The 22,888-nt window shown below is 63.4% G+C and overlaps 1 protein-coding gene across 1 annotated transcript in view; it reads right to left on the bottom strand.

The window, feature by feature from the left end:
• Positions 1-568: 568 nt before the first annotated feature.
• LOC115802357 (uncharacterized) overlaps positions 569-22,888 on the bottom strand; it is a 36,432-nt gene continuing 14,112 nt past the window's right edge. The window contains 4 exon segments of the mRNA XM_089921603.1: positions 569-5,314; positions 5,464-5,588; positions 9,019-9,090; positions 11,317-11,444. Of these exon segments, the coding sequence (XP_089777729.1) occupies positions 5,522-5,588; positions 9,019-9,090; positions 11,317-11,444 (267 nt within the window). The 3' untranslated portion in view covers positions 569-5,314; positions 5,464-5,521.

Raw genomic sequence — 22,888 nt, 5'->3', positions numbered from 1 at the left:
GCGGAGGCCCCCGACAGGCTGACGCTCCTGCCCCGGGGCAAGCGAGGTCTGGGATCGTCCCAAGAGCAGAAGCCCCGGGGAAGGGGCGCCCAGGACCCAGTCTCTGAGGCCTCAGCCAGGGCTCACTCAGTGAATTGCAACCCCACCTGGCTCCGGCCCATTCCGGCCAGGTGCCCTCCCGGGACCAGCACAAGGGAAGGGACACAGGTGTAACACGAGCACACAGCCGGCCTGCTGGCCAGCTGCAGAGCCTCTGAGGCTGAGCCCGAGACGCTGGACTTGGAGCCAGACCTACTTGGGTCTGTCCATCCCTGCCACGGGCCAACCACTGAGTCTCAGTGTTCCCGGCCACTAACAGGGACGGGAAGATTAGCCCATCTGGCTGCGGTGGTCCTGTCCTGGCCCCTCTCCCTCAGCGCTCCAGAGGCCAGACTGTCCAACGCCAGGGCTCACGTCTCTGTGCTGCCGTGCCTCTGCGCCCCGCCCAGCCTGGCTCCCCTCACGTCCCCCTCCAGCCTCCCAGAGCAGGAAAATGCCCTGGGCAGCCCTCCCCCACCCTCCCCACCCGTCTGCCAGCCCCCCGCTCCCCGCACCTCTCGGCCCTTGCCCTGGCCTGTCCTGTGCCAGGAGGGACCGTCCCATTGTTCCTCTCCTTGCCATGAAGACCCTGTGCTCCCCACACACGTGCCTGTCTCTTACTGCCCATCGGGAGGGCAGTGGTGCCCAGACGAATCCTAGCTCTGCCCTGGTTCTGGGACTGGGCCTTGCGCTCCTAGGCTCCAGGCCTCACGCCTGGACACCCAGACCCACGGCAGCCGTGTAGCTGACGTGAGCGGTGCCCGTGAAGGTGCCCACGGACGGTGGGGACTTTCTCCCTCCATGAGGGCCAGGCGGGCTGCTACACATTCACAGCCTATCCAGGTGACCAGGCGGCAGATACCGTACCCCCAGCAGGGTCCCCTGAACTCTGGCTTTATCCACCAAGGCACAGCTCCCACACAAGCTGGCTCTTCCTTTAGCCAGCAACCCAGGTTTGGGGGGACGAAGGAGCCCTGACATTTCTGGGTCTGTGACCTGATCGTGGAGACATTTCTGAGCTGGGAAGTGGCCCCAATCCCACGTGCCAGGGGACGTGATTTGCTGGCCCTCCTGCCCCACGGTCCTAGAAGCGACCACGGGTCTTGGCCCAGGGAGGGACGGCAGAGACCTCCCTTCTTCCGGCGGGATGGCAGGGGTCTGAGAGCTCCAAAGGGACCCTTCCCAGTCAGCCTGGACGGGGCGGTGGCAGGAGCAGGCAATGCGGCGTGAAGAGGCTCCCTGAGCAGGGCTGCGGGGAGCGGGCAGTCGGTAGCCGCCCTGCCATCTGCCACCGCCGGCTCAGCCCCAGTCCCCAGTGTCTGCCTGTGGGCAGGGCGCCGGGCAGGCCCGGGCTGGGAGGAGCCAGGCCAGCCGGGGACAGGTGTGTGGGAGGCCTCAGTGGGCAGGTGGCCTTTTCAGGGCCAGGCGGATGTCTGGAGCGAGCGAGGCAGACAGACGGTGTCACCCTGCAGTCACCTCGGGCTTGGCTTGGGGCCACCGGGAGCCGGGACCCCCCCATGGCCGCCCCCCCACTGCTGCCCCGATTAGGTTTCTCCCCATAAAGCGGCCAGTGTGTCTGCTCGGCAAGCCGTGCCAACAATGGAGTCTGGGAAAAAAGGCACGGGGGTGGCATCCGGGGGCCGGGTCTCCGTGCGAACACGGCCCATAAAGTTAACGAGATGTGCGCACCGGGCAGAGGCCAGCTCCGGCCGGGCAGGGGCTGTGCGCCCATCATGCGCTGGGCAGGGCCGGGCACGGCCGGGCACACACTGAATGGGGCACCAAAACTCAGGAATCAAGACAAAGGTTTCAATACAAAATTTTTTAAAAATGCAAAAAGGCCCATGATATAAGGATATCAAACTTAAATAAGGGCACAACGGATGGTTACTAAGTCCTCCTTTTGCCTCAGGTTCCAACAGCTCAGCTGAGCACGGGGCCCAGTGGCTTCATTGCCCCCAAGAGCGCCCCTCAGGGACAGAGGAGCAAAACTAGAACTGGAAGCCGGATTTCTGACCCCAGGCTCTTCCCATGGCCCTGCACACCTCTAGGCGGCGCAGGCCACGCAGGTGGGGAAGTGGTGCCTCCAGACAGGAACCCCTGCGCCAGCCCCCTGGGGTCCACCCCAGGCCTGCCTTCTTTCCCAGGGGCCCAAGGTGCTCTCTTGTTGGTTCCCTTCCTGCCCAGCCTCCCCGAGACAGACGCCTGTGTGCTCTGGGTCGGGGTCTCCCATCCCGGGAGTCTGTGCCCCGCCCCTGGCTCCCTGCTCTCCTGTCCCCAGAGAGCTCCAAGCTCATAGGTGGAAGGTGGCCAGGCATGGGAAATGTCCACTCCCCAGGAAAGGGGCCAGACACGTACCGGGGGCCGAGTGTCACTGCCCACAGATGTGTGAGTCTGAAAGCCCACAAGAGTCCTAGCATCCAGGAAGCTGGGGGCCTGGTGCTGGCCGGGGAGGCCCGGATGGCCCAGGCAACGGGATCCAGCCCTGCTCTACAGACATACCTGCACCCATGGGGGCCATGGGCATGGGGTGGGGGTGGGGATAGATGGTTCTGGGGGCTGCCAGGCCATAGTTCTGACCCCTGCTTTGGCCCCAGCCAGCGATGGGCCTCGGGCAAAGTTAATCAGCACCTCTGGCCTCCGCCGCTTCCTCTGTAAAGTAGGGCAAGGATGCCAGGGCTGTCGGGGGGAAGGTCCAGGTGCCTCTGCGCCAGGTGGGGGGCGGGGGGGATCACCAGGAGAAGCTGCTCTTCACCGCGGCAGGGCTTGCTCAGAGTCCAGAGGGAAGAGCCAGCAGGCAGAGCCCTTTCTGAGCCTGTGGGTGTCTCCATCTGCTGCTTAACCATTAGGCACAGTTTTAGCCTCAAAGGCGTGTATTCATCTGAAAGTATCCTCAGTTCAAGCCGCATTCTGGGTCACGAGGCGAGAGGAGAGGGAGGGAGACGGGGGGCCAACTGCAACCACGTCATTAAAAACGCCCGGTGTGAGACCGTGTTCTGGGGCAGCCCCACCTGGCAGCAGCCCCTCAGGAGGGCCCTTCTGCTGCGGGGCTCCCGGGCCCCCCGGGGGGCTCTGGGCCTGGCCTGGCATGTGGACCCGTGGCTCTGGTCTGGGCATTACACCATCCCGTCCTTGGCTGGGTTTCCCCGGGCCGGGACGGGGGAGCTGAGCAAACCCCACTTCCTGGTGACGGAATGTTCTCTCCGGGAACTGAGAGAGGCGAGGCTGTCCGGGAAAAACCTGGGCCTCGTCCCGTGACTGTCCCAGCCTGGAAGGCTTGGCTGGGCCATAGGTGTCTGGGGAAGCCGCCCCGCCGCTCCTGAGGCCCTACTGTGCGCTCTTCTACATGTGTGCTGTCCAGCGAGGACCTGACCTTGGTCACCCAGAGAACACAGGGCAGAACTTGCCCTCAGTCCACCTGGCACGCCCCATGCTGCCAGAGAAACCGGCACAGTCCCTGTGAAACCACGCACTTTCCTCCAAACCCCTGCTTCTTTACGCGGACGTTTCCGTGAACCTCCTCCAGAGAGCACACGGGCGGCCCTCGGAGGACCTTGTCGCGGGGTCCTGCCGGCGAGCGCTGGCGCCGGTGGCTCCCCGTCCACCTGCCACGGCCGCCGGGGCCCTGCCCTGGGCTGGCTCCTGGGGCAGTGGCGTCTCCTCTCGACCGCCCTCCAGGCCCTGCAGCCAGGACTCCCTGGACGCCCCGGGGCTGCTCCGCGCGCCGCTTCCCCTGCGATCGCCGGGAGCTGTCGGGCGCGGCAGGAGGCAGAGGGCTCCGCGCTGATGGAGGCGCCGGTGCTCCCGGCCTGGCCAGCGCTCTGGGGGCCTGAGGTCGCAGGGTCTGGTCTGCGGGGGCGTTGAGGCTCACCCCGCTCTGCGGCCCAGGCCCCAGGGGAAGCGCAGCTGCAGAGCGCCGCCGCCTCGCCTCGCTCCTCAGGGAGCTCGCCTCCCCCAGGAAGCCCCCGCCCCTGCTTCCTAAAGACAGGGGGCACTGGAAGCCCGACTGAACACCGGGAGCCCCGGAGCCCGGCCCGGAGTCCCGAGGCCCTCAGGCAGGAAAGGGGGTGAGAAGGCCGGCAGAGGCCCGGGGCTGCCTCCGTGCGCGGCGTGTCCGGGGGTCCACTCCCCCCGCCCCGTCATTTCTAGAACTGTCCACACCGGCCGCCAGGGACTCCCTCCGGGGGTGCGGCTTTCACAACGGCTCTCCTGGGGATGGTCTGCAGCGGGGAGGTCTGGGGCAGCAGGGTCGGGGTTCCCAGACGCCTCATCGAGACGTCGGCGGGTGCCAAGCCCGGGGTGGCCACGGCCAAGGCCGCGCGGGGCCAGAGGGCAGCGGTCCCCTCCCTGCGCCGGGCCTCAGCCTCACACACAAGAGGGCGGATGGTGCCGGGAAGACAAAGGCGGCGAGGCGGGCAGGTCGGCCTGGCAGGATGAGGAAGTCCACCTGGGAAGCAGCCCCGCCTGGAGGGCCGGGCCAGGGAGAGGCACAGGCAGCACCCTCTTCAGAACCGTCCTCGCGCCCGAGCTGCCAATCACCCCGCTGCCAGAAGCCCTGTCAGCCCTTCGGGGGGCTCCGGGCGGTCCCTGGGAAGGCTTATGTCTGAGACACCGGCCCTGATGCCCTCCTGACTGACGGGGTATGTGTCCTCGCTGGCCTGAGAGCGGGGCAGCCTCGACCAGGTGGCCCGAGGCGCCGTCCTGTGTTCTGGGGCCGTCCCAGCACAGCCCACCCCATGGTCCAGGCCGGCACCTCCTTCCTGTCCAGTGCAGGGGGCACAGGGGCGGCTGCCGAGGGACACGGGGAAGACCCACCCCAGGGATGCAGGGCCAGGGCCTTCCCGACCCCCTGCAGCACCGGCCACTTCCCAAGCCTCAAGACTCCTGTCCTGCTTGCATGCCTCACACCCCCTCTGGGGAGCCCCCTCCGCACGGCCCCAGCAGACAGCATCTCACTCAGAACCCCAGATGTAAGGCGGAGACCAGAGGCAACGCTCTGGGTCCAGCCACGGCCATCCCTCCCAGCCTGTGCAGGGCGAAAACCCAGGATCGAGACCAATCCCACTTGAAAGACGGGTAGACAGGCCCAGGGGGTCGCCGTGCACAGACCCAGGCCGCGGGCAGCAGTGGGGCCCTCGAAAAGCAACCGTCAGCGGAGATGCTACTCACGCACCGCGGGGCACAGCTGGGCCTTGCGCTCTGACGGAGACGGGCAGGTCAGGAGCCGGTGCGGGGCCTGGGTCAAGGAACAAGACAGTGGAATTAGGGTGGGGGAGCCTTGGTGACTCAGCGTGGCACGGAGCGCTGGAGCCACTGTCCCCCTCGCTTGTGTGACCACAGCTGTACTGAAAACTCCCCAGGCATGAACCAAACAACCGTCCTCACCGAAGACCTCTCCCAGGAGTGGCTGCTCCTTGCGGGCTGCCCCACGGGGGTGGGGAGCTCAGTGGGGAAGAGCGAGCATCCCAGCCACAGGGCTCGGGGTTCGAATCCCTGTTGGCCCGATACTGCTGCAAATACACATAGTAGCACTTCCTGGGGCACACACTCCCCGTCGGAAACCGGGGAAGGGCAAACACCCTGTCCCCCGGAACGCTCCACGCACTGACCCAAGCCCATCGCACTGGGTAGCTCCGTCAGTCCTCGTTACAACCTGATCTGGGGGTGAGGGGATGAACACAGAGAGGCTAAGTTATTTCCCCACAGTCACACCGCCAGCACAGCCATCGTCCGCCTGCCTGGCGTTACAGGAATGAGGGAACGAAGACCCAGAGACGTCTCCACCTACCTGCCTGAGGTCACGGAGCTACCAGGAGAGAGCAGAGCCCCCTGTCCTGGGTAACCCCAGGGAGCCCCCACCTGAGACACTCAATTTCCCTTCCTCAGGGTGAACGGCCAAGGGCCTTCTGGCTCCCCAGTTCTCCCAGGCCAGCCAGGCTGAGCGGCCACCGTGTTCTTGGAGAAGGGCAGCTCAGAGCCGGGCCCGGGGGACAGAGTGGGAGCCTGCTCTTTCCCCAGCCAGGGCTGGACACAGCTGAGCTTCTGGGGAACAAGGCCTCTGACAGGGGAAACGTCTGAAGGCAAGTACCCAGCTGAGCTCAGGCCGGGGCAGGAAACCCGGGCTGCACGGGCAGCAGCCCCGGCGTCGCTGGGTCTGAGGGCCTCTTGGCTTCACTCCAGCAGGGAGACCCCTTATAAACCCTCTAGTCCACGCCAGGGGCCATCCCAGCCCTCCCCCAGCCCCCGCTCAGCCTGCCCCCCAGGGAAACGGCCTCTCAGGATGTGTGGCAGCCCCGACACCTCGGGGACGCCACGCATTCCCAGAGCCCGGAGGTGTTTCCACCTCCCCTGCTGGGGAGCTCGCTCCTGGCTCAGTGGCCCGGGGCTGGCCCTTGACCTCCCTGAGCCTCAGCCCCCATAGGAAAGTGGCACTGAAAGATGCCCGTTGGCAGGGCTGTCGTGAAGACTGACCTGTGCGGGAAGAGCGTGGGCTCGGGGCCCGGCCCACAGGACAGAAAGTGCTTCACAAGAGCCAACAAATCCAAGTCACCTGGTCCAGGTGTGGCTTTCAGGGTGGGCATCCCTGCCCCTGTCCTCCTCCCGTCCGGGGTCCACTGCACCCAGCCAGAGAGCACTGCTCAGCGCCAACAGCTAAGACCTGAGCGGAAGCCGGCCTTCTGCGTTTTGTCAGTGTCTTCACCGGGACCAAAAAAGACCAAGTGCCAGGTATTTAGGGCCTTAATTTTTCTGTCTGGTTAAATAAAGGACACTTGGATGTTTGATGTTAGAACAAACTCCTGCCCCTTAGGCTTGGAGGCCCCCTTTGTCCACGGGTGAAAAGATTAGGTACCACGTGTGCATCTGCAGAGCAGATGGGGGTCACGTCTTGGCATCGCTGTGGGGCCCCTTCTCCAGGCTCTGGCCCTACACACGGGGCCGTATTAGGCCCAGCAGATACAGCTTCTGAACGTGGCTCTGCCATGGGGCGATGGGGGCCCACCGCCCAAGCCTTGATTTCCCGTGAACCCACATTCGCGCCAACTCCTAAAGAACGAACGGGGTAGCCTCTATCCCAGGAACCCAGGGCGTCAGGGAGGACAGGGACAATTCCCTTCAGAAAACTGGCCAGCACGGGTTGCTGACTGGGCACACGTGGCTCCCGTCTGCTGCCCAAAGTGGGTGAGGCACCAGGGCACCGGGGCAGGGAAAGAGGCTGGGGCGCCGCCCAGGCCCAGACCTCTCCCGTGCTGGGCCGAGTCCGGGCAGACTCACAGGAGAACAATTACGAGTCGGTGCAAAAACAACCCCCGCCAAGTGAGTCACTGTCCCCCTAACCCTTCACTGCTCCCCCAGCCCAAGCCAGCAGCCCAAAGGGCTCGCCTGGCCCCCAAAGAACCTCCAGAACCCCAGATGAGGCCGGAGCTGGGCTGCTCCCAGCCCCCGAGCTCCCATTTCTGGGTGCACAGGATGGTCCCAGGCGGAACGAGGAGGGTGTGCACACATGGAGGGGGCAGCCCTCCCCGCCAGCCCTGGGCACGCGCTCGTCCTCGTGGTGACCGGGCTGTGTGGTCGTCCTGGTGGTTCCTCAGGCGCTGGACGAGCACTGAGTGAGCCCCAACTGTGCGCACCGGCCCCATCTCCCATCCGTCGCACGGTATGTCCTGGACCTCGGCCACTTCACACAGCCACCAGCGCCCTGGCCCGGGAGCCCCTCCCCACTCCTGGGGACGTGCCCTCCTGCGTGTGTCCGTCAGGGCCTGGGGCTCGGTCCCCGGTTCACACTCGGGTGCCCGAGCCTGTGTGAGGGATGCACCTCTCAGTGCCTACGTTTCATCTGGACCCAGGAGGCTGCCGCTGCCCGTGGGACGTTGAGGGGATCTCCCGGCGGGTGCCGAGAAAAGCACCTGCGCTAGACGGCCTTGAGCAAAGCCCGGAAGGCCCTGTCTTCCCAGACACAGCCGCGCGGTCAGTCTCTGCTGGGTCTCCTTTCTCCCTGTGCCCAGCCCTGCTCTCTGCCTCTGCTCTGTTCTTCCTTTCCCATGCTATACCCCTTCATGTCCCCCTTTCCCCTCTGTCCCTGATGTCCCCGGGGGGACCTCCCCCCTCCCTACCCGCGTCCCACCCCACCCTCGGGCACCGGCTGGCGCATGCCCTGCGTGCAGACACAAAAGCCCTGGGGCGGTGTCTGCCGAGTCTGGCGGGCAAGCTGGACCTGTAAACACATGAGACCCAGATGGCAGAGGGGTCCCGGGTCCTCTCCACACAGCCCTGGGAGGCAGGTCTGCCCCTGGCCATGGCAACAGGGGGGAGGGAGACGCCGCCAGTCTGGCCCCGACCCTCACGGCCCCACAGACTCCCCAGGAGGCTGCAAGCAGCCAAGTGGGCCTGACAGTCTGCACGGCAGGCTGGCGCTTGGGGGCGGGGGGCCCAGCAGACTCTGAGCACCGCAGCCCCATCAGGGCACGAGGCGGAGGGGCAGGCTGGGACCTCCTCACCTGCCGAGCTCCTGAGCTCTGCCCGGTAGTCACTGGTCCCCAGCGCTTGGCCCAAGCCCTCCCACCACGGAGCCCTGTGATGGCTGCCTCCTTGCAAAGGGGGCTCCGTTCAACTTATGTGCAGGGGGAGCCGGGAAGACGTCACGGGTCCAGCTTCCTGGGGTGAGACCTGGGCGAGCCCCTGACTCCTTACTGACCCTGGTCCTTTGACCGCAGAAAGAGGCTGGTGGGAGGGCAGAGCCGCGGGGGGAGCGCCCGCAGCTGAGCCTGAGCAAATGTGCGAGAAGTACCCACCCAGCGATCCTCCAGAGGCCGTGTGGGCGTGTGCGCACATGCGTGTGAGACACACGTGCGTGTGTCCTTTCAGGCATGCCCAGCCCAGGGTGGCGTCTGGAGGGAGGGGGTGGGGAGCTCTGGTTTTCAACATCCGAAACGCTGCGCTGACCTGAGGGTGGCACGGTCGTCCAAGCTCCAGATGTCAGCCAGGGACCAGGGTGCCGGGAAGAAGGGGTGAGACCTGGGAGCAGAGAGAGGTGCTGGGTAAGTCTTGGGAAGCAGCCCCCGGGTATGTGCGGGGTGCACGCCCTGCATCTGTACCCTGCTGGCTCTGGCCCACCCTGCCCTAAGACTCCACGAGGCCCAGCACAGCTCAGGGGTCACTCAGAGCCTCGCAGGGGGACGTTACCGGCCAGGAGACCATTGCATCAATGTGACTTTGTGCCCAAAACACTGGGGCTGAAACACCCTGGTTTTCTGGGGTCACCTTCTCCAAGGGGCAGCAGGTGTGGCTGCAAGAATGTAGATCTGGGGGATGGAGAGACACAAGGTCAAAGTCAGGCTCAGAGAGGGCTGGGGGTCCTCACTGCCGCTCTCTCAACCTAGGTTTCTAGGGTTTGGGAGAACTAAACGAAACAAGGTGTGAGATGCTCAGGCTGATGGAGGGGTGCAGCTGTGCTGAGCATGAGGGAGTTCCCTCCCTCTCTTTCTGCCCGGCCTCACTGGGGCCTCTGGGGTAACCCTGAGTGTCTGCACCAGGCAGCTCTCTCTCAGCATCACTGTGCTGAGACAGGACTCCCTAAACAGCACTTCCTGCAAGGGACAGTCTTTCCCTCTTTGCTTTGGCTGCTAGGAAGCTCAGAGCTGAACTGACAGAACTGGGAGGTGCCTACATGACACGGATTCTCTAGGCCTACCTGCGGTTTTCCCTTTGCCCCAATTTCCTCGGCTGTTTATTTTTACCCTTCTGCATTGTCAACGTTGCTCTAAGCCGCTTCACATATATATTTCTAATGTGGCATGACATAAACAAAAAAGAAAACAAATAACGTCTTAGTCCCCTCCCTGCCTATACGACTGGTGAGGGCCGTGTGCGTAGCAGGCTTCATCTCTGCAAGTGGTGGGCTGTACTGGCCCCGAGCCAGACCCCCGCTTCTCAGCCAGGTTTGGCATCCCCTTCTGCTTTTGGTGTCTGGTAAGGAGGCAGGGAGAAGTAGGGACACCCTTTTTGCAAATGAGAAAACAGAACCCCAGGCAGGGGCCATGGCTTCCCTACGATCACATGGCAGGGAAGGTGGGGTGAGGCTGGGGCCCGGCAGTCTGACCCTAGGCTGTGGCTCAGTCTTCTGCTACAGTGTGGTCATTCCCATGAGCCCTCAGATGCTGTGCCAGGAGACGCTTCGTAACACTGACAGAGAACCTCGGGGGTCTGGAATACCCCCCGGCAGGTGGGCACCCTGTCCTGGTGATGTGCAAACAGACCCACGACCACCCGTAGAGCTGCTAAGATCCTGAGGCCTCAGAGCGGTCGCCTCTCCCTACTCAGCCACCTCTGTCAGCGTCCTTGCTAACAGGGCCACCTCCACGCCCTCCCCAAGCCTGTGAAATTGACCCGAAGCCACGTGGCCACAGCAGGCCTGGGTTCCTGGGCCACTGAAACCCTCCTGGCTGCCTCAGAGATGCTGCTAACAAAGCCCCCTGGCCACTTGGAGCAGAGGCTGCCGCAAGTCCCCATGCTGCATGGGGCAGGAGCTGGCTTTGCCTCGACCCACCCCTTCCTCTCACTCAGCACCCAGCACAATAAACCCAAAGTAACGAATAGATGAGGCCGGGCCCTGCTGAGCTCCGGCGAAGGAAGAGGAGGCCAGGAGAGCGCCACGTTGGGGAGTTTTCTGTCTTTCGGTGGGTTATAAACCCCTGCTGCTTCTCAGGGGCAAAGGCTGTGTCCCACCCCCAGGCCCTCACCGAAGCCACGGGTGTTCTAGGCTGTGCACCCCCAAACTCTGCTAGGAGGTATTCCTGCCTAAGTCTTACAGATGGGTAAACCGAGGCTCAGGGCACCAAAGAAGCCCACCCAGCTGGACAGCTTGTCAGAGGTGGGCTGGGGGCCGTGGGCGCTGACAGCACAGAGCTGGTTCAGGGGAGTCTCTGTGCCAATGAACTGGGTGGGGCCTCCCTGATTCCATCTGCATCCAGGAGGCCAGCCGGCCAGCGCCGTAATCGGGCCACAGGGCAGGTGCGGGGCTTGGCGGGACCAGAGTGGACAGGGAATACTTTGCTCTACTCCCTCGCTTCTGGTGGCGGAGTGGGATCTCTTCCACCTGCCGGGGGCCAGGCCGAGCCCGGCCCTAGGGAACTCTGGGCAGGGTGGGCCCGGCCGGCTGCAGGTTGGGGCCTGCGAGGAAGGGGCTGGTGCTGGGGTCTCCCAAGACCGGGTCCATGTTCCCCTCCCGGCCAGGCTGCTCACCTCCTGGGCTGCCTCACCACCCAGACGCAGGGCAAACACCATCCACCTGGCCGTGTGGTCCTGGAGCGTCTTTTGAAGGCCACGACAGGTGTGCACTTTCTCGGGGGTGCTCTGGGACCAGCCATGTTCTGCAAGAAATAAAGTGGCCAAGGAGTCAGCTCAGCAGGTCTGGTGGCTCACGGCCCGAGCACGGAGGGGGGGCTCAGTGCGGCCTCTCCCCACACCGCTCATTTACCCCCTCATGCCGCACCTGCAGATGGGCCTAGCCTGCTGCATGCTGCCGACGAGCTGCCTCGGCGCCCAGAGGTTAAGGGCCTTAGAGGCGAAGGACCGCAAAGAAAACCTCTTCTGACCGTCTGGTTGCCCCACTGCCACCCCTGGTGCTGGACTTACACTCAAACCCCGACCGCTGGCTCCCCTGCAGCCCAGCCACGCACAACCTCCAGCGTCTGCAGAGGAAGGGGGCTGGCGAGACTCGAGGCGCCTGCTCCTGGCAGACCGAGGTCACCTCTTCATGGCACCCCTGCCCCCTTCACCCCGGCCCTGCCCTGGCACCCACCATTCCCTGGGGCCAGAATGTTGGCCTGCCATCAAAGGCCTAATTCCTACCCATCCTTTAGGTCACCCCCCCAGGGGGGCCTCCTGGACCAGGAGCCATAGGTCAGCTCTAGCGGTAGGCTGGGGGTCCCTTGAAATCAGCTCATGGACGCTCGCGCTCCGTCTCCCCACAGGCAGGTAGCTCCGCGGCAGGGGCCACCTCTTAGGCAGCGGTGTGACCCTCAGGGCTAGCACGGTGCCCGGCACCCAGGAGGCATGGAAACGTCCCCATTCGCTCGTCGAACAATGCCCAATACCTAGGAACAGAAAGTGCAGACGTGACTCTGGGTCTTTCCCGAATGAGCCAGTGAGGGCTTACCCTAGGACCGAGCAACCGTGCACAAGGCCCCGAAGGCTAAGCACAGGCCCAGAAGCCCTGCCCCGGGCTCCGGCCGCCGAAGGCGCACAGGCTCTCCCAAAGCAGGGATGGCTCGTCATCGGTGACAACAAAACAGCAAATCCAGACGGAGGTCTGAGCCTCCATGACCAGGAATTCTGCTGGGCCTCGGCTGGACTCACAGGAAAGTCAGGGCAGCTACCCAGGCCCCGCTCCTTTCTCAGGCCTCTGCCCCAGGCCCCGTGTGACGGGGTGGCCGGGAGGAAGGTGGGTCCGGGCGCCAAGGCCCCGGGAGCGTGCTGGTGACCCCACGCTCTCCTGCCTGCGCCCAGGCGCAGGTGTGCGGCTCCCACAGACGCCGGTCCTCTCAGGAGCGCGCCCCTGTCACCTGGGGACCAGGGCTGAGCTCCCTGCGGACGGGTGAGAGCTGCGCGGGCGCCGGGCAGGGAGCCGTCGGGCTGAGTCTCTTCAGGTACCGCCAGGCGGCTCAGCGCCCTCCTCGGCAGCAGGGCCTCTGGGACACGCGTGGGACTCGTCAGGTGCTCAGAGGCTAGAGGGGACCTGCTGGCGGCTTCCCAAGGATGTGCTCGAGCCCCCCGCCCCAGACGCTGGGTCGAGCTGGCAGCAAGACCCCACCTTCTGGAAACGGAGACGGGAACCTGGAAGCCCACTGCACCCTGTCTACACGTGGCATGGCCTCAGGACCACGAGTCACGCAGCTCTGGGTGCCTCCCCCATACACGCTGCCCAGCGCCTCTCGCGGCCTCAGGTTCCCCGACTATAGTACGGGGACCACCAGGTCTGCGGCCCAGAGCGTTGTGCAGGTTCCGAGAGAAGCTAGGGGCCAGGAGGTCAGCCCAGGCCTGGCTGCCACCACCGCACGGAGCCTGCACGGGCTTCTGGTGAGCACGTCACCATCTTGTTACGTTGTGGGGAGCACCTACCCCCCCCCGCCACCCCATTAAAAAAGGATGGCCTTGAGGCCGCGCAGCCCTGCCTGGACGGCTGGACTCCCTCCCTGTCTCTCCCGACAGTGCAATGGGCTGAACAAATCCCCGCTGCCCGGTGAGGATCCCTCTGACGGCCCCTCCGGGGCGGCACCTGGGCTGGGGTAGCTCCAGTGACCTCACCTGGGCGATGGGGCAACAGCTCTGGGGCCCACCCAGGAGAGACCACAGACCAGGGACCCTCCAACAGCACGGGGGAGCCGACGGCACTCCCACCCCCTCTCTTCCCTCTGGACGGCGAGCACAGCCCAGCTGGCGCTCAAGAGGGACACTACTGTGGGCGGCACGCTGAACCCCACAGGCCCAGCCGCTGAGGCCCCCCTTTTGCAGATAGCCTAGGTCGATATTCCTCTAGCTGACGCTGGCGTCAGAAATCAGGCTTCCAGGGCACAGGAGCTGCGGGACGGGAAACAGCAGAAGGCCACGCTCAGCAGAGGAGAGCAAGGGGAGGTGGATGCCGGCTGCTCCGCAGGCTGCCCCACGCCCGCTGCACACACCCGGCGGGGACAGGGTTTCTATCCTGATGGGTGAGTGGAGCTCCTGCTGCAGGGGCAGGGGCGGCTCTGGGGCCCTGGCTGGATACCTGAAAGTCACAGGAGCCACACGTGGCCATGGCTAGAAAACTCACTGGGACAGCCGGCCACGGGACCGTGCTGGGGCCAGGGAGCATCCCCCACGTCTGACCCCACGGCAGCGTTTACAGGATGCCCTCTCTCCGGGACACTCAGTGCCCCCGGATCCTTTCACCCACGTGCCCAACAGCAACCACGGAACCACCAGGCTGAGTGCCCTCTGGGCTCCCTGGTCCGGCACCTGGCACAAAGAGGCACCTGGCAACACCAGCGCCCTCGGCCTGCTCCCCATGCCTGCGTGCTCCGGTCGGACATGGCGCGTCACCTGCCCTCGGAGCCTCTGAAGCTCTCCTGGGAGTGCATCGCGCCCCCGAGGGGCGGCTTGAGCCTCCTAAGCCTGCCCTCTCTCGATGGGCCGGCCCACATCGTGTGCTGGAAGGGTGGCCAGGGGCCTCAGCCTGTCTCAGGGTCACTAGTGAACCCCGAACGGCAGCCTCCCATATTCCAGAATCTATGAGGCAGGTTGTGGGGGAGTGGGAGCGAGGGGGAGTCAGCCACACCTGCTGCCTCTGTTTGCTGTGTGGCTCCAGGCACAGGATTGCCCTCTCTGGCCCAGTTTCCTACCCTGTGATGTGGGACAGCCTGTCCACCTCGTAGGGCTGTGACATTACAGGTGACAAGAGTAAAAGTCCCAGACCCAAGGCTGGCTCATAACAATGCTCCCTTCTCCCAGCCCCAGAATCACCCGGGTGCCGGCACTGCTCACAGCCCGTGCCCCATGATGTGGCCACCTGGATGGCAGCGCTGGCCCAGGCCATCTGGTGGCTCTTTGACCAGAGGCGGTTCTGTCCTCTGGAAGCTTCTGGCCCAGGGAGGTTGGCAGAGTCTGTTGGCAGCAGCACCGGGCCCAGCAGGATGCCCCGGAGGCTGACCCCCACCTCACCCCGGCCCCTCCTTGCCCCTGCCCTGCGGAACATTCCTGCGTCCATCTACAGCGTGGCTGAAGACCGCTGGGTTCCCATCTCAGCTCTGTCCCGTGACCCTGGACAAGCCCTTTCACGTCTCTGAGTCTCAGTCTCCTCATCTGTAATAAAGGGACAGTGAGGCCACCCCTCAGATTCACACGCGTCATGAGAGGCGACGCACGTGCTGTGCCCACGCACAGTGGGGCTCAGCGGATGGTCGCGTCCACTGCCAACCACCCCCCAGGGCACTTCGAGGACGTAAGACAAGTCATTGCACTCTGGTGCCTGGAGACATTTCTCCCAGCCTCTTGTCTGACAGCTGGCCAACTTGCCAGGGCTGAGGCCTGCGTGGACACACCTGAGCGCGGGCCTCGGGCAGGAGGCTCTGAGCCGCCAGCAGGAACCCTGGTATCAGCCGAGCTTCAGGGCCCAGGCCCACGGCACACAGCCCACCCGCACCCCCAGAGGGCTCAGTCCTGCCTTGTCCACACTGGTCTTCAGCATTCAACTTGGCCTCTCTCAGAGGTCACACGTAGGAGAAACACTCTCCCTGCAAATGCCAGCTGCTAACAAATCGTGCAGAAACCACCCCTCAATGTATGTGCAGAGATGCCGTGGGAAGCGCTGGGACCTGGCCCTGGGCGATGCTGCGCCGGGCCCCCAAGCCCCCGGAGGGGCCCGAGATGGGTCAGGAGGAGTCAGAAGTCGGCCAGCGAGCCTCTGGTCCACGTCCTCCAGCCTCCCTGAGTTGCCAGATGCACACACCAGGTGTAGGTCCCCAGCTCTGCCACTTCACTTGGGCCAAAACAGCTCCAGTAAGGACTTGGGGAGCCGACGGCTACCAGGGCAGGCAGTGCGGCCAGGGTGCAGGTGAGCTCAAGTCGACAGAGCCTCTAGTGGCAGACCTGCTAGCCCTGGGGAGGAGCCCATGAACAGGCCACAGAGAACCTTCCGGGCTGTGTGGTCTTCAGGAAACTGGCCTCTCTGAGCCTCAGTTTTGTATCTTAAAAAGGGGCCGTTTACACCTACCGCCTCAAGCTGACATCAGAGCAAATGAATGAACACGGAATTCCCAAGAGCTTGGCCGGCACACACAGTAGGTCCTCACAAAAGGCAACCGCCAACACCAGGGTGATTGCCAAGTCGGTTCCGGAAAAGCCAGCCATTGCCAGACGTACATCCGCTACATGGGGTCTGTCATGGACGAGGGCGGTGTCTGGAACGGCAAAATAACGGCCTGGCTCTAGCGTGACGACAAAACAGAGGTCCGCTTTCCCTACAGATTCGTTTCCAGGCATCAGACTCGGAACATCCCTAACGTGCATCCAGATGTCCAGACGTAAGGACAGGCTCTGCCTCCCGCCTCTTGGTGGGGCGGGGGGGGGCACCCCACATCAGAGCACCGCCTCCCCCTAAGTGGCCTCTACTCCTTTTAAATGGCCAAAATGCACCAGGACGACGGTGCTGCCCTCACTGTGACCGCCTGTGCCCCGAGTTAACATCTCTCCTTTGGGGAAGACATGCAGTGAGAATCTGGGCGGGTCAGTTTCACTCTGGCCAGGTGGTTAGTTTTGTAATTCAAATTTTGTTTTTCTGTTGCAAAAGGAATAGACGCTCATTAACATGATTCCGGAAAACTGAAAAAAGGAGAAAGAGGCAACAAATCTTTTTTTGCATTCTGTGGAAACTCAACACATAGTAAAGCTCCCTCCTGGAGGGACCTCTGCTCTTCTGGAAGCACTTCCACCCTGGGGTGCCCTTCTGAACGGCCACAGAACCTGCCACCATGTGACCTCCTCACAAGGCAGAGGATCCCAACTCAAAGCCCAGGAACACTCTCACACGCCCAAAGCAGCTACCCCATACCTGGCCCCTCCGAACCTCCCAGAGACCCACCCGACGTTACAGGTGGAGGTCAGAGATGGTGCGGCAGGTGGGGAAACCGGCTCACAGCGGGGGAGAGACTGGCCCAAGATCTTGCAGCAGGCCGACGACAGAGCTGCGGGTGCTACCGAGGCCCCTGCGCGCTGGTCAGCAGTGATCTCCCCAAGGTACACTTTTAAAAGGGCTGAACGGATGTTGCTCCCGACCCTCCATAGCGGGACAAAGGTGCCAGGCCCCTGGGAGGGTGCTGGGCACCAACACGCTTGTTTACCACCAAACCGTGGGGGTGACCGACGGGAAGACGAGGGCTGCAGCGGGTCCCACCCAGGGGCTGCAGGCCCAGGGCTGACCTGGAAGAAACCAGCCACTGCCGGGGGCGGGGAGGTGAGAGGGCCCCACACTTTGTCATCACCCCCTGGAGGAAGGGGACCCCTGTGAGCTGTGACAACGTAGGGGCAGGACCCGGCAGAATATCTGTGAGTTGGAAATATCTACTCTAACGGAACAGAATGTGCCGAGACGCACCGATGACATCTGATGGGCCGACGGACCCCTGCCTTTCACACCCAGTGATCTTTGGGGAAGAGGCCCACAAGCCCCATGGGCACCGCTACCAGCTGGTCTTCCCAGCTGGAACCCCCAGGAAGAAGCGTGGTTCCCCTTGGCCCCGCGTTACCCCCGCAGTCCACCCTCCCGGCCACAAGGGTGCAGAGCTTGGGCCTGTCCATCCGGCGCCATCATACCCATTTGTGACAAGGTGTGGTTTCACAAGCCCCGGATTTGACCTAAAAGGGAATGTATCTGGTGAAGGCAGAAAAGTAAACTCTGTCCGCTTGTTTCTCCAAGCGCCTTGACCCCCTGGCCGCAGTGGCGCACTTGATGGCTTACGTGCGGCCCGGAACTCAGGGAGTTGGTGCACAGCCTCCTCTTCTTCTGTTTCAATCTCTGGATTCTGTTTTGTTCATTCATGAAATGTTCCCCAAGAGCCTGCCCTGTGCCGGGCTGGTACTTTTGGCCTGTCCTTCTCAAGGCGCCCAGTCTCCCAGGGCAACGGGTCTGTAGGGCAGTGGGCATGTGGAGAGCAGGGAGGGCTTCCAGGAGGAGGTGATGCTGCGTCACAGTCTGAAGAGGCGGGGGATGGTGCCGTGGAAGGGGGAGGGCAGGTTGCTGGGGGCCTCTCGAGTCCCATGAAGGGGAGGCTGGACTGCAGCCAGGAGCTGGAGGGGAGCCTGCAGGATGGGAGACGGGGCACATTCCTGGGTGGGCAAGACAACGGGCACCGTCCAACGGGTGGAGGAGGGCGTCGGCGAGATGCTGAAAGACAGCAGAACTGGAAGGACTCGGGACGGTCTGGGTGTGGCAGGGAGGGGAGTCGAGGATGATTGGGCAGGTCAGAAGCTGTTGGGGACATCCCCCGGGAATTTTAGGGGGGGGATGGGTGTGGTCACAGCAGAGGAAAGTCCCCAGCGGAAGCCACCCAAGGTCAGGCCCCAAATGGTGCACTGTCCAGGCAGCCTGCCTGGAGTCTCACGTCTAGTTACAGGGCAGCCCCAGATCCAAGCCAGAAAACACACCTTCTTACTTCTGCCCAACTCTGTGGTCTTGGCTGTCCCCCTCCTGTGGCACCAGCAGTGATAGCTGCCACCCTGCTCTGACCTGTCACCTTTCTAATGGGCCGCCTCCCAGGCCCTGCCCGCCCGAGGCCCCAAATGCAGCTGTGGGCAGAGGGAAGGTTCTGGGGTTTAGGACACTGGCTAGCCTGGCTCGGGCGCCACCATTTAGAGCTGCGTGAGGGGCTCAGCCTCCCAGACCTCAGCTTTCCAGGTCGGGGGCACGTCAGAGTTCCATGACATCACCCCGATAGCCGACGTCGGGGCCCAGCACACCAAGGGGCTCCATCCCTGCGACACACGGCCAAACTTGGGTGCTGGATGGCACCTGCTGGTCTCTGGGCACAAGGGGCTGAGACGGGAGGGGGCAGTGCTGCCGGCCAGGGGAGCCCGCCTGCCCGCCATAAATCACCACGCCAGGCTTTATAATTATCTGGGCACTTAAGCTTCTCTTCCTTCTTTCCCTGGAGAAACTTCCATCATTTCCTACATTATCCCAGTCTCCCCGTGTCTAAATCAACGTCAGCCAGTGCAGCAGGCTGCTGCTCCGAGCTCACACCCTCGGCCTACTTTACTGGGGAGGCCGGGCTGGGGTGCACTGAGGCAGTGGCTCCCGGGGCGCCGTCATTCAGACCAAAGTTCCATTCCTGCCCAGGACAGAAAACGGAAGATGCTACCAGCCTACCCTTTGAGCTGCAATGACAATGTCCCCAGGGCCCGTCGGCCGCTTCTCCTGCCACCACAACCTGCCAGCAAACCCAGGCGGCCTCCGGCAGGGAGGCTTGTGCTCCCTGGGCTCAGATGAGGAAGAGGAAGCACCATCCATCGTGCTGGCTACCCAGGGCCTTCCAGCAGCGGGTTCCAGGTGACCTTGAGAAATGGCAGCCTGTCCCCAATTTCCCTGGAGACGGGCCGGGTGAGGGTCAGCCCCGCCGTGGGTCTGCGGCACCCTGGGATGCGCTGCCTGCTTCACTCACGATGGGGATGTGGGGTGGGCACAGTCTGACGCCATCACTTACCACGTCTCCAGCCTTGACCCCAAGTCTCACCTAATTTCCACACTAACCCGGCAGGTCAGTGTCACTACCCCCGTTTTACAGCTGAGGAAACGGAGGCCCAGGGAGGAAAGCAATCTGCCCAAACCACCCAGCAAACCACTCCCTGCTGCTATGAAGGCCTGTCGCCCCTGAGCTTCTGCTCCTTGTCATAAGCTGCAAAGTGTCCCCAGTACAGCAGTGGCAGGGACCAAGCAGAAGCCAGCCCCCACGATATCTGTGACATTTCACGATAAGCAAGTGGGAGCTGAGGGTTCTCATGGGAGGAGCCAAAGCACCCACTGGGCAGGTTGGGCAAAAATGTCCCCTAGCGTCACCCGTCATCTCCCGTGAAAGGAGGAGTGGGGGAAGACGGCACCTCCACCAGGGCGTCGGGCTGGGTCTGCGGCACCTGCCACGGATCAGCCCTGGGCGAGCTCTTCAAAGATAACCGAGCATCGGCGTTCCCCCATGTCTCTCACAGGCCCCCGATCTCCCTGGAGGATGAGCCAACTGGGTTTTTTTGTTTTTTTTTAAAAGCTGGATCTCATTTTCTGCCCACATTTCTGACCTCCGGAAACCTCTCGGGTAGTTTTCCAGAGCCCTCTGGATTCCGTCGGGGGCACGGTGCATGCCTCTGCTCACTGCATTCACAGCCAGGTCACTGGGCACCCGACATGTCAAGCGGAGCCTGGCAGGCACAGCCGCCCACAGCCGAGCCCGGCCTTCCCCACCGTGGGTCCGCGGGATCTGGCTGGCTGTTGGCCTCTCAAATTTGATCTCCGGTCAAATTCCATGGCTCCTTCCTTTAAGAAAAAAAAAAAAATCCGTCTTTGAAAACAAAAATCCCAGAACTGAGACTCTAGAAGAGCTGGCGTTGCTGCAGCTTCACTTTCTTTCTCCTTTTGTGGCGTTGCAAGGAACTGGAGAAACACTTCAACCCTCTCATTTTACAGAGGGGTAAACTGAGGCCCGGAGAGGGGGAGGGGCCCATTCAAGGTCCCCTAGTGACTCTATGGCACAGCTGGGACGGGAGACCGGGGCCCCTGACTCAGGTGCAGCGTCCGTGCCTCAGCAGCCAGTGGTCCTGGGTGAGGAGAGACGAGGTCTGAGCCTGCAGCCTGTTAAGATCAAGAGCAGCCACGGCCCTGGGTGGGACTCTGGGCACTCACCCCACTGAGGGATGTCAGCCAGGATGGGCAGGCCTAGACCACTGGGTGCCCTGGCACAGGAGAGGCCGGCGCTCAGTAAACGCAGGAAGAAACCCCTGGGAGGAGCCCTGAACTTCAGGGGCAAGTCTCAAGGAAAGCAGGCTGCCTCTAATGGAAACCAGTCAGCGGGCCAAATGCAGCAGGACCCCCAGCCCCCGTGGTTTCCATGGGGATGGAGGCGGAGCCCTGGCAGGGCTGCGGCAGCAGATGTGGCCTGTGCAGGGCTGGCGTGGGGCGGTGGGAGGGGCGGCGCCTGGCAGCACGGCCCTGGGACGTGGCAGGCCCGGGGCTGGATTCGCTAACAAGCCTGGGGCCGCGGGTCTGCCACCTCCAGGGGGCCTCCCGGATTCCTCGGGCACTCGCACTGGCCGCTCCAGACTAACTGTCTGTTCCCCACCCGCACCATCTCGGCCTGGGCCTGGGCCTCCTGGAGGGCGCCCATGTTTGCCGAGTGATGGCCTCCCTGCCTGGGAGCTGGGGACAGACCCTAGCCCTCACGGCTCTAGCCCTCCAGCTGGGGGCCCGGCGCCCCACAAGGTCTGCCCCCTCTGGTCCCTGGACAGTGCCGCCAGTCCCCTCCCGCACCCCAAGCCGGGGCCGCCCAGAGCTGGCTCCCTAACCTCTCTGAGGGGTGCCCTGGAGAATCACGTGGGCGCTGGGCCACCCACCCGGTAATGCAAGGAAGCTGCAGGATCAGGGACAGAGTACCACACAGGGGGCCGGGCAGACGGGGACCGACGGCGGGGTCTCTAACACATGATGGGGCGCCTGTTCACCGGCAGAAAGCTGCTTTCACAAGAGCTTATCCTGCCCTGCACACGGCACCCCGACACCCCTGTTCTGCCCTTACCTGTGGGAGCCCCCTCACCCTGGGACGCGGCCATGGAGCAGACCTCACCAGGTGCCGATGACACCCAACTCCCGGCCAGTCCACGGACCCCAAGATAAGTTGAGTGTGTCTCCACGGGAGAGAGGTCAGGGTCCTTCAGACGCTGAATGGTGCCTGCAACAAGCCCCCAGGAGAAAAACCTGAGAAAACCCCTGGGTTCCTGGTCTACACAGCAGGCTCCCCGTACAACGGAAGGGTCTGGATTTGGCACAGAGCAGAAAGGACCGTTTTGAGAATGCTCAAGCCTGCAAAATGGTCTTGCCTGTTTCGGGTTTCTACAGCATCTCCCGAAGGTTTGACTCCTGGTGTCTGAGTGTTAAACCCTCTGTAGAGCTTCCGACGTCACCTGGGCCTACAACCTCGTACGCTTTCCCACCCTGGGCCATAGGAACACTGAGAGGAAGGATGACCCGCGGCTCCCTCCTTCCCATCGCCTGCTGCCACACTGCGTGCTGTCCACGCCCGGCCAGCACTCTGAGCACAGAGGCCTGGAGGGCGCTAGGGGGCTTCGTCAGCCCAACCGGCAGGCCTGAGACCCTAGAGAAACAGCAACCCAGGCAGAGACGGGTCCTGGGGGCCCCCAGAACCACCACAGTCTATGGCTCCTCAGGAGGGGAGGGACGGAGGCAAATCCTGGCTCTCCCTTGGGGCAGAACTCCACGCCAGAGGGCAGGTGCTCCTGGTGATGGCTTTGTGGGGAGAACGCGCCGAGGTCAGCATTTGTGAGAGGGATCCTGTGCGCGCTGTTCCCTGGCCGGGGCAGGGAGAGTGTGGGTCTTGCAGTCACGGACCTGGGTTTGGGTGCAGGCTCTGTCACCCGCTAGCTGTGTGACGCTGGCGACATTCCTTGGCCTCTCTGAGCCTTGGTTTTCTCAGAGAGAGAACCGTTCACACCCGCCTTCCACACGGGAGTCTTGTCTGTGCCCTATTCCGCCACCAGAACAGCGCTGGCACGTGCTGGCTCTGAGTGGATGTTGAAACAAAATGGAATTGGGCAGATTAAATTTAAAAATGGATGTTTAAAAAGAGATGATTACAGTACCCGGCCCTGAGGACCTCCCTGGCGGTCCAGTGGTTGGGACTCCGCGCTTCCACTGCAGGGGGCGCAGATTCGATCCCTGGTCGGGGAACTAAGATACTGCATGCCACGTGGTGTGGCCAAAAAAATAAAGAAAAAATTAAAACAAAAAGAAGTACTCAGCCCTGGGCCTAGCACTTAGTAGGTCAACGAAGGTCAGCTCCCCGCAACCCCAGGGAGCCGAGTCCTGTTTGCAATATCAGACACCGGCTGGCCTCCCATGGGGGAGACGAGCGTGGCCCCCGCCTCTCTCCAGCGGGCCAAGGCAGGGGATTTCTGCCACTCGGGTCCCCCCGCTGGTCCTGCCCCAGCCGGTCTCACTCACCCCTCCCCCGGCAGCTGGACACTGACTGCAGGACACGCCTGTCCCTCGTGGCACCGCCGAGGC

This window comes from Delphinapterus leucas, chromosome 11 (assembly GCF_059928025.1).
Source record: "Delphinapterus leucas isolate spDelLeu-1000000601 "Yukka" chromosome 11, BTC_Dleu_Yukka2, whole genome shotgun sequence".
NCBI lineage: Eukaryota > Metazoa > Chordata > Mammalia > Artiodactyla > Monodontidae > Delphinapterus > Delphinapterus leucas.
Note: the sequence above shows the minus strand (reverse complement) of the source record. Positions and strands in the feature narration are given on the sequence as shown.